The following is an 18,288-nucleotide window of genomic DNA, read 5'->3' on the forward strand; positions in this document are numbered from 1 at the left end:
AGACGTCCCTGATTTGATCTTGAAACGTCCGCCTAGGTCTACCCCTTCCAACACTTTCATTCACACTGGCCTTATACACTTTCTTCGTCAATCGTTCTTCATTCATTCTCTCGACATGTCCAAACCATCTCAGCATACCTTTCTCAATTTTTGTCACAACATCTTCTTTCAGACCACAAATATTATAATAACCTTACAATAATCAGAGTACTTTACATGTTAAACGTTTCGGCTACAGTTCAGCTTTCACAATTTGAATACGGAACTCTACTTTTTAAAGTAGGTAACTTATGCTCTAACATTGTTGCAAAATTGTCTTCAATTTTACAACTTCCATTACTAGTTACACTTAAACAAAACCATTGTTAATGAATTACAAAGTTGTATTTGTGTATGGCCGTACTAGATAACGAACGTTTTGTTTACTCAGTATTTAATAACAAGTTTCTGGTGCCATATCTTTGATATATAGAGATGTTTCAGCCACAGACTTTGCGACAGGTATTTATATATATTTAAATATAAGTAGCATTATAACTAAAACTCTGATTTCTGGTTTTAAAACGATTGTGTGGTAAAGGTTACTATTATGTTATAGTTATAGTAACCTTTACCACACAAACGGTGGTATCATTAATAAAGGTTACTATGTTATAGTGGTATCATTAGTAAAGGTTGATTGATACTTATATGTTTCAGCCACAAACTTGGCAAAAGGAATTTATAATATTTTTATTATAAGGAACAGTATATTATGGCTCTGAGTGAGATTTTTTCGTTTCTTGACTGATGACTTGAAAAAAATAATTTTGTGAGATATATTTACATATTTTAAGAATGACGTTATCTATACATATAAATAAAATTGGAGTGTCTGTTTGTAATATTGAACTAACCGTTTTTTACTACATGTATATGAAAATAGATACAGTACATACACCAAAATAACATTTTTTACAATTTTTGTCTGTCTGTCTGTCTGTTTGTTTCGGCTAATCTCTGAAATGGCTGGACCGATTTTGACGGGACTTTTATTGGCTGGTAGCTGATGTAATATGGAGTAACTTAGGCTACGTTTATTTTAGAAAATAAACTTTTATTTCCAAGAACCGGTTTAACTCTAAAAATAACTTATATGGCAAAAAAACGTTTGCCGGGTCAGCTAGTATATAAATATAAGTTGCTTTATAAATACGGCTCTGAGTTTTATTTATCACTAGCTGACCCGACAGATCTGTATATAATAAATAAAATATATTTTTTATATGAATTTGTCAATAATATATCATAACATCAAGAATTACTTCGTCAAATATGCACCCCGCTGTCGTAATGAAATTGTTTCACAGCAGAACTGTCAAACCATGCGTCAATAAATTATCTCATAGAAATTATGTACGGACACATCAAAGGAAAAACATATTTGTTGTTTTTATTTAATTTAGCAGCATTTTCCTATTTATTCACATTTTAAACCTTCCCTGGACTTCCACAAATAATTCAAGACCACAATTAGCCAAATCGGTGCAGCCGTTCTCGAGTTTTAGCGAGACTAACGAACAGCAATTCATTTTTATATATATAGAATTTATGGCTTTATATTTTATTATTTCAATACGGAATTTAACATTATTAGTTACAACAAAACAAAACCGACGCTAATGAATTACTACGCCGTATTTGTGTATGTGCCACAGAGATTACATTCCGTTAGGTCATAATTGAATAACAAGTTTTGGTGCCATACCCTTGATACTAATATGCTTCAGCCACAAACTCGGGAACAGGTATTTATAAATGTTTAATTATAAGTAGCGGTATATTACGGCTTTGAGTGAGATTTTTTCGTTTTTAACCGACTTCAAAAAAGGAGGAGTTTCTCGATTCGTTGGTATGTTTTTTTTTTATATTTGTTACCTCAAAACTTTCAAATGGATGATATTTGAAGCTGGTGCTTGGTTGGACACCGATTCCAAAAATGAAAATAATCGTAACTAGAATTAGATTAATTTTGTAGATTGTATTAAAATACGCAATTATTTTTATATAAGTACTTTTTAGTGCATATTATATCTATTGTTTTGGAATAGTGGTTTTGAAGGCGGTTGTTTTTTGTTGAAAAAATTTTATGTCAAGACATAAAATTTTATGTCAAGACAAAATTTTTTTCCAAGGAAAATACAATTTAGTGAGATATATTTACATATCTTAAGAATGACGTTATTTCTAAACAAATATGTGTATTCATTGTGTGTCAATGCCATCTGTTGTTTGGATGTGTAGACTGCTCTTTGATTGACGTCAATTATTACAGGCATAAGAACAAACTTGTTTTGCATTTCTCAAAATTGATTCCTTTAGAATTATTTTTGATGTCATCTCTAATAACTACTAGATACTACTACCGCTTTGGAAACAAATGGCGCTCTTAGAGAGAATAAGGGGCGCAAGAAACTCTCCCAGGATTCTTTTTTTGCTCTCTTATCAATAAAAATATACAATATTGTTCAGTCATTTCTATCGCTATAAAATAATCACAATCTAGTCCCAGGCTGCCCGATCATTTAAACTTCACTCTACAACTCAACACTTAAATTTATTTATTGATAATGCCTGAACAATGGCTGGGACTTTATTATAGAAGTGTATACATTTACCCTTAAAGCTATTATGTATCTTATGAGGTCTATTAGGTATATCATAGATTCGTTCTGAAACGCTGGTGAATATTAAATGATATCAAAAGATAATAAATTAAGAGTGAGTAGGTGTGTATATAGGTGAATTACTTTTATCGCTTTAATGACTTAAATCATTGATCGTAACGTAAAACAAGATGGCTGACATACGATAAGCCGTTTATTTTGACGACCTGTATAGCCGAGTGGTTAGCGATCCTACCTACCAAGCTAAAGGTCCCAGGTTCGAATCACGGTAGGTGCAAGCATTTATATGATGAATATGGATGTTTGTTTCCGATTCATGGATGTTTAAATGTATTTATGTATGTTTATATGAATTTATGTATGTTTAAGTAAGTATATTTTATTAAATATATCATTGTCTTGTAACCCATAACACAGGCTATATATGCTTAACTTGGGGCAAGATAATTTGTGTAAAAAGTGTGTGTGTATGTGTATTTTGTGCTGGAAGTCGTAAACAGATTTTGTTGTCGACTTACGGCCGTTTTCAATAATCTATCTTTAGTTTAACTTACTAGAGGTAGACAAATCTATTCTAATACACTTACTTAGATTTCAATAACCTATCGACATAAAGGATTGGACTATAACTATATCGGAAATAACTATGGATAGATAAGATCTTGTCTAAACGGTGACAGCAATGTATCCGTAACTAGAGATACGTTATTGAAAACGGCCGTTAATAGACCTTTGCGAAAAAATGGGCACCGAGGTTAATAACGTTTTTCACTGGCATCATCAGATTATTTCATAATTTTAAGTAGCTTGTTTGATAAATAATCAAAAAATAGTTTCTGTCAATTTCGTCATTATATTTCGATGGAATTAATGAAAAATGATCCCAGAGTCTAAATAGCTAGTTGCTTATCTGTTTATTAAATAACAAAGAGAGCTAATAAACTTAAGTTTTTTTTAACAAAAATTAAAAGTGAGAGTTTAATATCGTGTGTAATCGTAATATCGCCTCTTGATAAAATGACAGCTTGTATTCGTCCGGGCGTGCTATCGATGCTATTCTTTATATCCATGCTTCGAACGAGTAACAAACATAATTGCAATAATATTAACTGATAAAATACACAATGGAATGTTGTGGAATCAACTACCGGCGGCGGTGTTCCCGAACAGATACGACTTAGGGACCTTCAAAAAAAAAGCATACTCTTTACCTTAAAGGCCGGCAACGCATTTCTTGACACACCTGTTGTTGTGGATGTCCATGGGCGGTTGCCTCACCTCTCCCCATCGGTGAGCCCCTTGCCCGTTTGCCCCCTCTCTTATATAAAAAAAATAAAACTATAATGTAACAACATAACTTACAAGCCTTACATTTATCTCAGTGTCGTGCCGAGGGTTTTTTTTATGAAAAAAGAGATGAGATTTAGACATTCAGCTAATGGTAAGTGATACTGCCCATTATAATGAAGCGCTGCCCAGGATTATTGAAATACCCAAAAAATCTGAGTTGTACTACAGTTGCGCTCGTCACCTTGAGACATAAGATGTCAAGTCTCATTTGCCCAGTAATTTCACTAGCTACGGCGTCCTTCAGATCGAAACACAGTAATGCTTACATATTACTGCTTTACGACTGAAATAAACGCCGTTGTAGTACCCATAATCTAGACGGCATCCGGTGCAAATAAGCCTCCCACTGGGTACAAGAGAAGCCGAAAGATACAAAGCTATGTAGTTTTAGTACCAGACTCAAAAGAGGAGAATTAGGTTATCGTGTGTATGTGAGATCGTAACTACTAAACTAATGGAGCAATTTAAGTTGTGATTAATTTAATGCTTTAATTGAGGGTCAACCTGTAATTACTGTCATTACATTTTGATTCCTTCATCGCACCCTTCACCAATGCCAAGAATTTTCGTTGCTTCTATTGTTTCTTTACTAGGCGGGAATAAATTTGTCGTAACATGTCTCGCTGCGCCTGATAATCCATAGACCAAGTATAGTAACTAGACTAATTGATAGCTTCCGTCTCACTCACACGAGAAAAAGAAAAACTTATGCGAGTCTTATGTAAAGAAATGAGATAGAGTGATTATATTTTATGTTTCGCTATGCGTGCCGGTTTTTCAAGGTCAGCACACCCGGTGTGCTAAACAAACTTGATAGCGCTGCACAGATATTTTGTTTACTTTTATTTGCGTGCATAAAAATAGCTATTATTGTTGTAAAACGTGTGAAATATCTCACTATTTATTCAAAATCAGTGACAATTTTAGGTAGAATCGAAGGAAATATGGTGCGATGTTGTGTTTTACGTTGTAAAAGTGGTAGTGAAAGAACACTATTGTACCTATGTATATAGGATATTATCTGTCTGATATTGGCCACGGCAAACCGATTTCTAGTCACTATACTTGGTCTATGGGATAAGCTATAGTAATATATATATATAGATTATCATCTAATGTATATTCGGATTCGTAAAATTCGGATAATCGGGATTCTACTGTAGTACACTTGATAAAATTCAATCGAAGCTGAGAAGAGATTTCAAAGACAGTGACCATCCGTTTTATTTTTCAGTTTCTTGTTGTGACCGGCTTGGCATGCTGCAGTATATCAGATGGATTGATTTTTGGTCAAATGTCTGGGATGTTAGATGCATTACATTCCAAAAATAGTGAGATACCTCTGGACCAAAGTGATTTAAGCTGGATCGGTGAATATAATTTTATTATGTCAAATAAACACAGGATGATTTGATTATCGGAGATAATTTTGATGGTGAGCAGGTCAAACAAGTCGATATAAATCTTTATATTTTATCAATGCCCCATTAAGGATATAAAATCATAATACAAATATTTATTAAAAATAATTTGCATGCCTTAAGCGCTCATATTACACGTAATTTTTAAAGTACTTTAAATACAGACAAATTTTCTCTAATACTTATATAGCCTTACAAGCTGTTCCCGCCCGCTTCGCTGTGCGAATTTTAAAAGGAAGGAAGGTTGGGATTCGAAAAATAAGTAGCCATAAACCATCTAGGATAAATTTTTTTTTTTTTCGCTTTAAATGGTGGTGGTTTCATGTCGATACGAGCAGTGGTTTAAGCTTGAAAGAGCCTCAAACAAAGACCATTTTCATTATATATGTATAGATTACTTTACTTCTAATTTTCTGATAAATTTACGTCTATTGTCAATAAAACAATGAGTTTGTTAAAAGATAAAATAAAATATGAGAAACTATCTTAACAAATTAATTCCAAACTTCGTTCAAATTTTTATGGGAATACAATTTATTTTTATACGAATTCAACTTTATTGCGATCGCTTGCGATTTAAGCTAGTTAAATATCAAAGGAAACAATAGGGGACTATTACCGGCGGTCTACAAGAACAATTTAGTTTAGTATCAGCTGTCTTCAAATTATATTTAAGAATAAAATATAACATATTATGGCTGCTCAAAGATAAAAATATTTCGGCATGTCCTAGCTGGAAAAAATTATTATAACTAATCAAAACACAATAATACTGCCATTTACATTCCACGGCTTCCAACATAATTAATGGAGAGATTTAGAAACTTATTTAGTTAAAAATTTATATTTTCAGAAGTTTTTGTGTTTAAACCGCCATGCGGACTCTATAAATCGACACCATCAGCCATTAAAACCTTTTTTTAATAACTTCAACAATCATTTAACAACATAATTGTTATATACGTTGATATTTTCACTTTGAGGCCCTAGTAGAATACCTACGCGCTTTGCAATTAATATTTTCTTGACAGTAATAATATTAATAGGTATACTTCTTCTTTCAGCATCTTCTATCAACATCACGTGCTTCTGGGGTTTCCTTCTCGTAGCTGTAGTCACTGAAGTATATGGACGAAGACGAGCAATCACCATGCTCAACATTCCAGTTTTAATATGTTGGATAATGGTTTATTTAGCCCAGGATAAGGCCACCTTGCTAATATCACGAGTAATTGTTGGTGTATCGTATGGCGGTGTACTTATACTAACTTATCTAAGTGTAGCAGAATATACTTCACCGAATATTAGATCATTTTGTTTGAATGTAATGGGATGCGTTGGCTTATACGTAGGGATTTCACTGGGACACGTTTCAAGCCTCTTATTCTCTTGGAGAACAGTTGCATTGATTGGGGCAATTCCAACGCTATTAGCAATTGTCCTCCCATTATTCTGGGTAGAAAGCCCGTCGTGGTTGGCATCAAAAGGACGCTTCGATGAATGCAAAATAGCATTTGAAGCACTACATGTTTTTAATGAAGAAACAAATAAGGAATTGGAGTTTTTAATATCTTCGGAGCAAAGAAAGCAAGTGCGATATTCGAAGAACACGAACCTTGTAAAATTTATTTTTAGTAAAATATCACTTGCCATTCGAAAAAGGTATTTTTGGAAAATAAGCCTTGTCAATACTGTTATAAATATTTACAGAATAGCTGGTGGACGCATTATGTTCAGTACTCTGGCATTAACTATCTTACAAGATATAGCAGGAAAAACCAGCATTCTCTCTCATACCTTGTTAGTTGATGGCTTTTCTATTCTTGGAGCCGTAATATCTTGCTTTTTAGTCAAGAAATTTAAAATGCGACCACTACTATTTACATCCGGTATTATATCCAACACAATTTTATTAATCTTGGCAATTTGTTTATACTGCAGACCGGAAAAAGATGAAATATTCACATGGGTGAAAGTTTCATTATTAGCATTATACTTTATAACTGTTTTAGCAGGTCCCTACGCTGTATTAGAAACTCTTTTAATGGAGATAATCCCTCTGGAAATCAAAGCATACTTTATATTCTTTTTTGGTGCGTTAATTGGAATAATTCAGTTTCTAGCAGTAAAAATGGCACCTGTTATGTTTAGCTCAATAGGATACCACGGTGTCTTCATTATAAACGCTGGGATCGTAACATTATGTTTAATTTTCCTATGGTTTTATTTGCCTGAAACTAAAGGTAAAACATTGGAAGCAATTGAAAATCATTTTATTTGTCAAACAAATGAAATTGAGTTAAATGACATTGACCAATGCAATGAATTAATGCGAATGAAACGAAATAGTATAGAGATCTAATTTAGGTATAACTTTCACAAATTTTACAAGGACTTCGTAATTGTTTAATGGAGAATCGACTTGTGTGGACATGCTAGCGCCCTCTCATATTGAAAACACAACTGAGGCGGCAGATGCAGTAGCACCCGGAACTACCATAAATGGTGATGGAAACATATTTCTTCCCTTTAGGGTGGAGACGATGGGTCCTTGGGGTTCATCGGCACAAAAACTCATAACAGAGTTATCGAGGCGCCTTACTGATTTGACAGGTGACTCAAGGTCTGGTATGTACCTCTGTCAGAGGATGAGTTTGGCCATACGGAGATGTAACATGGCCAGCTTCATCACCTAACCTGCCGACTTCGAGCTTAACGATATTTACTATTTATAATTAATTAAATTTAATATTTTTATAGATTAATTAATATAAATATATTGTGTTTCATAGTCATGTGTATTAAACATATAATATGAAGTAATCGTGCAAAAAACTATTCTTATGTAACAATTTTTTATACAAATTTAATTACGCTTATCTGCCGACTTGTCAATCAAAATCAGTAACAGTCACAATATACTTAGTCTGGCAATAAATAGTGTTACAATTAAAAATGAACGAAATATTACATTTAAATTTTAAATCTGTGATTTTTATATTGTGATTGTTCATTGAGATGTCTTATTTTGGCGCCAATTTCTTGTACAATATTTTGCGATATTAAAAAGGAGTGTTCGTTTTATATTTTTCTTATTTTTGTTTAGTTTAGAAGAGCTTGTTGGTGTGTCTATAATAAATAAATAAATAAACACGTTTAGTCCCGATCTTAATCCCCTGGGTTATGATCAGTTTATTGATTTATGGTAGTTCTAGAGACTATGGCCTGCTCTGAACGCCTGGATAATTCCCTAAAACAATCCGTACGATTGGCAGTGAATAATTTTCCCATGGAAAGGTAAATGTCGAGGAACGGAGGCCAAAGATTTTACCCCAGGAGGGTCGGTACTCTAGAACCGGTGCTCTACCAGAGTCGGAAAATCCCTCCCCGAGCATTCTCGCTCGGGCTGCCCGTCGTATTCGGGGGAGGGCACAGAACCGCGCATGTCCGAGGAAAAGCGAGGCAGTAACACCACGGCACGCTCTACGCTTAATGTGGACTTTTGCAATATCAGGGGAATCCACTCCAATTTAACCTCCTGTCACCATATGGCAACGGCATGAGAGCACCGCTTCGTACTCTGTTATTTGTTTAGCACACAAGACATTAAACGTCGTCCACCACCACCTTGAGACGGCGCAGCCGGCCTTGTGTTTCCTAACGGAGACGCAGACATCTCGACCTTGCGGTACGTCATATTTAACGTAGCCCGGGTACAAAATTGCATAATTTTTTGCCGCACGCCGGGGTATGTGTTTACGTTAGGGAGTATATCTGTTGTCGCCATCTCGGCAATTTCGAGGGTAGAGACCTGTCTACTCTCTGGCTCCGTGTAGATTTTGAGGACCGCGTCCGCATCTATGCGTGTGTCTACAGGTCCCATAGTGGTAACGCAGAAACGGATCACCTCATGGGCTGCATTCAAGCGGCAAATGACGACGTGCTTGCATAGATCCCCTCCGCTGAAACCGTAGTCTTGGGTCTTACGGGCACAATGCCGAATGGCTTGGGTCACGTATCACTACGCAGGGCGATCTGTGTATAATTTTGCATTGGCGAATGGTCTGTCTTAATTGGTTGAGTCGACAACGCGGCTCCCGAATGTGGATAGCCAAATGCCGTCCTTATTAGATCCAATACTGACTACATATTCCGGTAGTTACCAGGTGTCCGTCGATTGCCTAGTTAGTAGTATAGTGCCAATCCAACGCCCACCTCGCAGTCCACCAGCGACCCGCCACGTTTGGCACTACAAGTCAGCAGATTTTGAATAAGATGCGTTTCTTTTTTGCATCCTACCTTATTAAAATGTAAGTAAGCGTAAACCACTACCATCGTAACCACCAGTGGGCGGCTCCTTTGCATGGATGCCGGCTAGATTATGGGTACCACAACGGTGCCTATTTCTGCCGTGAAGCAGTAATGTGTTAGTATTATTATTCGGCTTGAAGGGTGCCGCAGCTAGTGAAATTACTGGGCAAATGAGACTTACCATCGTATGTCTCAATGTGACGAACGCAATTGTAGTGCTGCTTATAATTTTTGGGTTTCACAAGATCAATTACCATCAGCTGAACGTCCTGCACGTCTCGTCCCTTACTGTCATAAAATAAAAAATAAAAAAAGTATAGATCTGTGTACCTCTACCAAGTAGAACTAAGGATAGAAAGGTTATTGAAAACGGCCGCTAAGCAGTCTTGATGCAAGTCTGTTTCGTGTATGCCGTTATGTGAATGATTCAATCGCGCGGCTTTTTTTTTTTGAGAGGAGGAAATACGGATACGTATTTACGCCCCGGAACGGGGCGTTATATGTCGGACTCGAGTGTCCGCGTAAGCGGACACCCCATACCGACTAAAACCTCCTCTGTGCTGTTAGCAGCCCTGGCTTTCACAGCGAAGTAGGACGTGGGCCATGGAGGCCACAAAGACTACGCAACAACAGTCACGGGGCGTCTCCTAAGGAGACTCGAACCTCAGACCGGCTGTGTGCTTGTGGGAACAACCGCGCGGCAACACGGCTTGACGCGGTCATATGAACTTAGCCTGAGAACTGATGAGTTGTTGAGTGGAGTAGGTGGACAAAAAAAATATTAAAGCAATTTAAACTAGTGTGCCTCTACGCTACCGGAACAGGTTGGATGATTGCAGCGCGGGACCGATCGTCGTGGAGATCTTTGTGGGAGGCCTTTGTCCAACAGTGGACGTCTTCCAGCGTAGAGGCACATTTTCATTTCATGATTGATGACGCCCAACTTTTCAAGGGCAACCAATTTTCTGTACTTTAAATTATAATAGAGGCACTATTATTTTCGTATTACACTTACCTACATGCGATAACATGTGAAAAACACACTTATTTACTTGTAAATTGCAATTAATAAAACATGTAGGTAAAAATAACATAATTATTTTATTTGCCTATTATTAAATATACAGGCACAGTATATGCTACATACCCATAATGTATTATGATTTTTTATCGAAATAGCCCTTGGTCTTATTGCGTTTGCGCCAAAGCCATGCTGCCGTGAAGCAATAATAACTTTATTACCCTAAAGATATGGTACGCGTAGATGGTATCAGACAGATAAGACAAGGTGGTGACTATTGAGAATTTATTATGAAGTGACTCTTTTACGCAAGAAAACCATTATTATTTGGGTGAAGAAACTAATCCACAAAAGTTTACTTGACATTGTTTTGGTATTTTCAAAGAGCTACACTACTTAATTTGTACATGTACAGTGGTCCCATACTCTTTAAGGTTGGTGGCCAAACGGCGCAGTGTTTGCGCAGTCGGTGTCGGACGGCTGCGGAATCACCGAGCTCTGCGCCAACACCACAGACGAATTATTACGCAAAAAAATAGACACAATTATTCCGCGTTCTTGGGGAGTGTACCGCTCCATGGCTTGTTCTGCATCTGTCTAGTCCATAAATGTCGACATAGATTTGACGTTGGCGGCCATTTGCAAAAATGAGAGCATCTTCCAATAGGGTGATTTCTTTTGGCCCACCTTGTACACGCAATGACCACCTCAGTAAGTATACTGGAATCACGTAGCAATACCGACTAGTAGGTTCCGTTCCCTTGAACGCCTTTATTCTTTTGACTCCTGGCACCTGAGGTGACGAGTATGGAAATCTACGATATTTTTTATGACAATAACGGACGAGATGAGCAGGACGTTCAGCTGATGGTAATTTATACGCCCTGCCCATTACAATGCAGTGCCACTCAGGATTCTTGAAAAACACAAAAATTCTGAGCGGCACTACAATTGCGCTCGTCACCTTGAGACATAAGATGTTAAGTCTCGTTTGCCCAGTAATTTCACTAGCTACGGCGCCCTTCAGACCGGATGTGTAAACATTACTGTGTTTCCACATTACTATTATTACTTATTAATGTTTACACATTACTGCTGTACGGCAGAAATAGGCGACATTGTGGTACCCATAATCTAATAAATAAAATAGATTATTTTAAACTACTTTATTTTTACTGTACATAAATAGGCGACCAAGTAAATTTAAAAAATATACAATTAATTATTAGTTGTTCGTTAGATTAATGTTATGTATATCGTAATTTTAAATAATTCGTAGGTTTACAATATAATAGTGTACAGATAAGGTCGAATTAATAACTATTCCACTATTAAACACAAAATAATTACAACTACACATTTGCATTTTACTTTAAATTGCGTGTAAAATTAACATTTCCAACAATATCGTTGTATTAACATAATATATTTTAGAATATCAAAAATATGTGAACATAGTTCACAAATTGAAGTTAATAATTATAAAAAACGACTTTCTGTTCCTGCTCGACATAAGTACTGAGTTATTTTCATATAGAAACCCAACTTAAAGTTAATTAAAAACTCGCATCGATCGCCAAATCGCATGAAAATAAAAAACCTACTGTTTATCCATTTTCTTAAAATCTTATTTGACATGTTTCATATTAGTCCATGGAAATCTTATATGAGCTTTACATTTTTATAGGACGCAATTTTATTTTTCGGACATATGTGGGCGGATCAATACAAGCTTAACCACAAGTTGTGGGGTTGCCACCATTGACCCACGGCCACTATCTTGGTAAAAGGGGAGCAAACACCTTTTTCGTGATGTATCGGAAACTATGCGTCCTACAAAAAAATTCTAACGATATAATATGTAGCAAATCGCTTTGCCTACAAATATGTTCAGATATCTTTTTGCCCTAAATTTAAAATTAAAGTAGTTATAAGCGTTATAAGAAGTTATAAAATTACGTCTACGAATTTTTGAGACGCATAGTTTCCGAGATTTCGCGAAGAAGGTTTTTGCACCCCTTTTTCCAGGATGGCTGCCGGGGGGCAAGGGCGGTAACCCCACAAACTTAGAGTTAAGCTTCTATTGATCCTCAACACATGTCCCTAAAATAAAATTGCGTCCTCTAATAAAAGCAATTTTGTGTCCCTTAATTGTAACATTTCAATGAACTTTAATACACTCTCATACACTTTGTGCTATGTGGGTCGTCATTTTTATGTGTAAGTACTTAAACAATTATGTGAGTCACTGAAAAAATAGCCACTCTTTTTATTAATACTCATAAATGCAAAAATTGGTGCGTTACGCGGGCCTAAGTTATTTCTTATACATATTGTTCAAAAACAACTATAATAATTATTTTACGCCAAAGTTTACTAGAGTAATTGAAATACAACAAAAAAAACATTTTAAAATAAATAAAAACAAAATACCGATCGGCGCCGATACGATACAGAAACGGTGGCAAACTCAGAATCCTCAATACATGAAGCACGTTTCTAATTTACCTACCTATCTTTGTATACCTCTTAACGTAGATATACAAAACATTCTTAATAAATAGAGTCTTAATCTAATATAATTGTTCGTCTTTGTAATTGGCATTAATTTTGACGATTTGATCATTCTTAAACCATTCTGCACTACAAGTGTTTTCATATTTCCCGTTATGAAAATAGTACTCAATCTCTTGCAAAGTTCTTCCTTTTGTCTCTGGTAAATATGCCCATAAATAAATCAAACACAGCGTTACTATTCCTGCATTTATCAATAAAACTCCATGATAACCGATTGTTAAAAACAACCCTGGTGACGTCTTAATAGCTAAGAACTGTATTGGGGCGCCCATGAGGCCCAAAAGGAACATGCAAAACGTTTTAATTTCAAGAGGAAATATTTCACTTAATAAACTATCCATAACAGCGTAAGGACCAGCATACACCGTTATAAAGTACAATGCTAGAAATCCTATTTTGATACAAACATTAACAAACGTATCATTTAAATAAAACAATGACACCGATGTCAGAATCAGAATTAAATTCGATATTGTCCCTGATACTAATATCAACTTTCTCATTTTAAATTTTCTTATAAATCCACAAGATATTAAAGCACCTATTATCCCACATCCATCAACCGCTAAGGTAAATAAAAGTATGTAAGAGTGACCAGTTATATCTTGTAACATGGTGATGGCAAACGTAGAGAACAAAATCCGACCACCAGCGATTCTGTAAATTTGTGTGACGAAACTTAATCCCATTATCCTCCAGAAGTATTTGCGCTTGCATGCCGATAAAGTTCTAGACCAAAATGAAGTTTGGTTGAACTTAGAACATTCCGACTGTTTCTGTTTTTCGTGTGCGATTATAGATTTTAGTTCCCGGTCTGATTCTATACTCGGCATGTGCAGCGATTTGAATGATTTTTCGCAATCATCAAATCGTCTTTTACCAGCCAACCAAGACGGGCTTTCCTCCCAACACAAAGCCAGAATTATAGACAGTGTTGTGGGAATAATGCCAATAAGTGCTACAGTTCTCCAATGCAAGACTATACTCAGTACATGTCCCAATGTAGTTCCCGTTATATTTCCCACACTACTCATAAAATTAGTATGAAATGCTCTAGTCCGATATGGTATGTATTCGCCAACACAAATGTATGTTAAAATTAGTATACCGCCATAAAATACGCCAACTATAACTCTCGATGCTAATAATATTATCCTGTCTTGAGCAAAATATACCATTATCCATGAAGCAAGTACAGGTATACTAAGTAATCCCACAGTTTTTCCTCTGCCAAAATATTCACAAACTACAGCAAGCAGTGCGTAGCCACATAGACATGTCATGTTTAATATTGATGCTGAAAAAAAAACAATCGCCGTTAATTAATATTTATCAAAAAGTACTTCATAATTAGAAAAGTTCATAGCATAGGCTCTATTTGGTATATTACCAGTATCAACTGGAGCTTAGACTCTTTAGTATGGTTTGAAATTTTTAATCTAAGTGTTATTAATGCATATTCAAAGAGTAATTATTTACCAATCCATGAAATATCATCATCCGTTAATCGTATCGAACTATCTGGAGATCGTAGTGAATCTATCATGCCAGACATTTGTCCAAATATGTATCCATCAGATATGCTGCACATCATCAGGCCTGAAAGCACTATAGCCTGCAAACAAACCAACATGCGCATTAGTTGAAACTGGACGAGTAGGTATCGTCTTCACGGTATGTATCAATATTTATTTATCATTTAGAAACATTTATTGCGCATTGTACATGACATTGAAAATAAATATTTATGTAAGTTGTTCTTGAAAAGTTTTTCCGCGAACCAACTCTATTTTAACGTTATCTATATAATTTTTATCAAAATGTGAATTACTTGGACATGTTTAAATTTTCGTGGTAATCAATAAGTATTATACTAATGCGTTCGTGTGGTTTTTCTAAGAAAAATTATAAAGACACACATCCTTTTTCTATAATCTCTCATATTCTTAGTTTTCCATGACGTCTGGCCAATTTCCTGTAGCCTGGAAAGACGTTAATGTTATTCGAATACCAAAAATTTCTATACTACCATTTCGTTCCAAGGTCCAGACCATCAACAATTCTCTATATTAATAAGCACAGATATAGATATATATATATATATATATACTTGTAGTAGTTATATATATATATATATCCTAAGAGTCCTACACGGCGGTGTCTGTCTCTCTTCTTTTTCTTTTGCAATTTTTATTAGTACTTTTACTAAAAAATTTCCCTGCTAACATTTTTTCTAACATAACATTTCTTTTAAGGGTCAGTTGGTAACTCACAATTAACCCATAAAAATGAGTCGGGTAATCTTTCTCCCATTTGTTTCACTCCACTCTTATTCCTATTAGCTGCTCTGTTAGCTTTAGTAAATTTGTCTTGGCACCATCAGTTAAAAGAAGTTAAAATAGCTCTACGCTGCCTCTCACTGTTAAAAAATACTACAAAACTTTCTTCCTAGTCCCACAAAAAAAAATCTCGCTCAATCCCATTTTCATGTCCATTCTTGCTGATGTTTCATATGTCGATTTAACCGAATTCAAGTTGGATAAGCTTGAACGATTGCAGAGCATGTGTATTCGTTTTATATTTGGACTTCATAAGTGTCAGAATATCGCAAAAAGCTCAAATGGCTCCCTATCCAACATCATCATCAGCCGGAAGATGTCCACGTATTCCGGCGATCTCGAGCTAATCGTCAGTCCATCTTGTGTGGGGCCTACCAACACTGCGTTTTCCGGTGAGTGCTCGCCATTCGAGAACTTTTCTGCCCCACCGGCCATCTGTCCGTCGAACTATGTGCCCTGCCCACTGCCACTTCAGTTTCGCAATCATTTGGGCTAAGTCGGTGACTTTGGTTCGCCTACGGATCTCCACATTTCTGTTTCGATCTCGTTCGCTCAAAGGAGCTTGTCTGTGCCAAAGTGAAAGTGCTATCCTTAGTTAAGGAATATGCTGTTATTAGGAGGCATGAATTCATTCTCAAGAATGGTATCTTGATGCACGTGTTCCGATATTTTGAATAAACCAATCCACCACTGAAGTCAGAAAGTACACGGGTTGGACTGTTGGATGCTGACGAAATGAGAAACTTGTTTAGCATAAAATCGGCCCTTCTGCTTGATTAAATATTGCTCGATACTAATAATTAAATTGTAAATAAATTCATCTGTGACTTTTGCGAACTGCTTACGAAATTATTTTGATTGTATAACATCTTTATTTATATATGGCAGAATCAGTGATTGTAAGTATAAATTCCACGTTTTAAGTCATCTTAAATAATGTAACATGGTTCTGGATGCTAATATTCATTTCAAAAATCATTGTTTTTAAATCCAATTTCTTCGAAGTTTTTACTTCACAGCTTTGATCGTCTTTTTAACAGGTGGACGTAAAATATAATGTTTTAGTATGTTTATCAATAGTCTGTACACAAACATTCGACTAATAGCAGATAAAGATGATACTATAAATATTTGGCTCCATCCGGTCTACTTTGTGTACATAACTCTTCATACATAAATCTTCATCACCCGCTCCATTATTGTCAAGAATGTTTAACACAGATTGGCGCCAAAATGAGAAAACACAATGATATTCTTAAAAGTTTAAGAATGACAGGTTCCAAATTCAAACGTATTTTTTTTATTGTAATAGTATTTCTGGCCCGATTGAGTTACAGCTTAATATTATTAAACGTTTGTATATCTTACCTGTCGTATTTGTGGATTCATCTTAATTAAATTGTGTGTGTAAATTAAAACTAAATCAGCTTTTAGCTTCACTAAATAAATAGTAACTCTAAGTGAGTTACTCGATATGATCACAACATTGTTTAAAATAACAAACATTCACTGGTTGAGTTACCCAGTTGCGCGTTCCACACGAAATGTGCAATTTTGTTTAACTTGCAACATTGTATGTATTTACATAAAAATAATTAATAATTACTTTTTAAACGGTAGACGATAGTAGATATTCATGTCGTAACGTTATCTAATATCTATACACCCATTTAAAGAAGCAATTATTATAGCACTGAACTTGACAAACTATTCCGGAAAAAGTATTGAATTTTAAATTAAGAATTAAGTTCAAACAATTTTTTTTTCGTAAAAGCTAAGAAGGAGTGTCCCGTGGGTTCAAAAAGAGGGCAATACATATTAAGAATGAAATATCTAAGTGACAACCTTCGGCAAAAATGATATTATGCATTAAAAAGTGGATAAAAATTTGCTCTAGTGGATAATAGTCCTAGATATCCCCGGGACATGCAACAAAGAGATGACTAAAAGATTCATTGATTTGGGAGATTTACGCTGTAGGCCCTCTTGGGATGTTCGATCATTGCCAGGTCAGGAGTGTAGTGCCTATCTGCCGTCGGAACGCTGATGTTCTGTGACATGAGCTTCTATGTCACAGAACATCAGCGTTCCGACGTGTATTATAACTACTACAAGTGAGAAGATTCGATTGGCATTTATTTCTTTTTCGACTTTGTTTGACAAAGTGACATGTGCCATGGTGGCTGATGTGTGATACACAGAATACAGGTTGCTATCGACAGATATTACTCGAATCTAAACTGTTTCCGTTAACCATCGAAAGCAACTTGAATCAGAAGAAGGACGCGGAATGTGGAACAGGAAAAATTGTACAATTTAACCCTCAATTCTTCCTAAAAAAAACTTCATTTGTCGTATCAATACTTATCGACATATTTTGTTATGGAAGGGGAGGAAGTGTTCACCACCACCCACATTCTCTTGCAACACCAGAGCAATCACAGGAGCGTTACCAGCCTTTAAGAAAGGTGTACGTGTTTTTTTTTCATGTCGTATCGCTCTGGAAACACCGCATAAGGAAGCTCATAATACATTTCATTACTTCGTTATATACAGAGATTAAAATGACACAAAGAATACTAGATCGAAAACTATAGCCATAA

General features: G+C 35.6%; 3 protein-coding genes across 5 annotated transcripts in view; 2 read left to right on the plus strand and 1 right to left on the minus strand.

Moving 5' to 3' along the window:
- Window positions 1-380: 380 nt before the first annotated feature.
- Window positions 381-8,228, plus strand: LOC126971784 (uncharacterized). 3 transcript variants are annotated; one of them, XM_050818196.1, is made up of 3 exons: window positions 381-501; window positions 5,251-5,386; window positions 6,502-8,228. In XM_050818196.1, the coding sequence occupies exons 1-3, from the start codon at window positions 475-477 to the stop codon at window positions 7,797-7,799; spliced, it is 1,461 nt and encodes a 486-aa protein (XP_050674153.1). In that variant the 5' UTR covers window positions 381-474; the 3' UTR covers window positions 7,800-8,228. The 3 variants fall into 3 exon arrangements, with proteins under 3 accessions (XP_050674153.1, XP_050674154.1, XP_050674152.1); XM_050818197.1 differs by lacking the exon at window positions 381-501 and adding an exon at window positions 1,712-1,787 and having other exon boundaries at window positions 5,251-5,451; XM_050818195.1 differs by lacking the exon at window positions 381-501 and adding an exon at window positions 1,712-1,787.
- The window catches only part of LOC126971804 (PIH1 domain-containing protein 1-like), a 57,952-nt gene continuing 42,989 nt past the window's right edge, over window positions 3,326-18,288 (plus strand). The window contains exon 1 of the mRNA XM_050818229.1: window positions 3,326-3,337. The gene's annotated coding sequence lies outside the window, so the exon portion shown is untranslated. The remainder of the gene's footprint in view (window positions 3,338-18,288) is intronic.
- Window positions 11,921-17,244, minus strand: LOC126971776 (uncharacterized). The gene is made up of 3 exons (XM_050818173.1): window positions 17,054-17,244; window positions 14,826-14,961; window positions 11,921-14,643 (listed from the first exon to the last, which is right to left on the minus strand). Exons 1-3 carry the CDS (start codon window positions 17,189-17,191, stop codon window positions 13,343-13,345), a joined length of 1,575 nt encoding a protein of 524 aa, XP_050674130.1. The 5' UTR covers window positions 17,192-17,244; the 3' UTR covers window positions 11,921-13,342.

The sequence above is a fragment of the Leptidea sinapis genome, chromosome 24, assembly GCF_905404315.1.
Source record: "Leptidea sinapis chromosome 24, ilLepSina1.1, whole genome shotgun sequence".
Taxonomy (NCBI): domain Eukaryota; kingdom Metazoa; phylum Arthropoda; class Insecta; order Lepidoptera; family Pieridae; genus Leptidea; species Leptidea sinapis.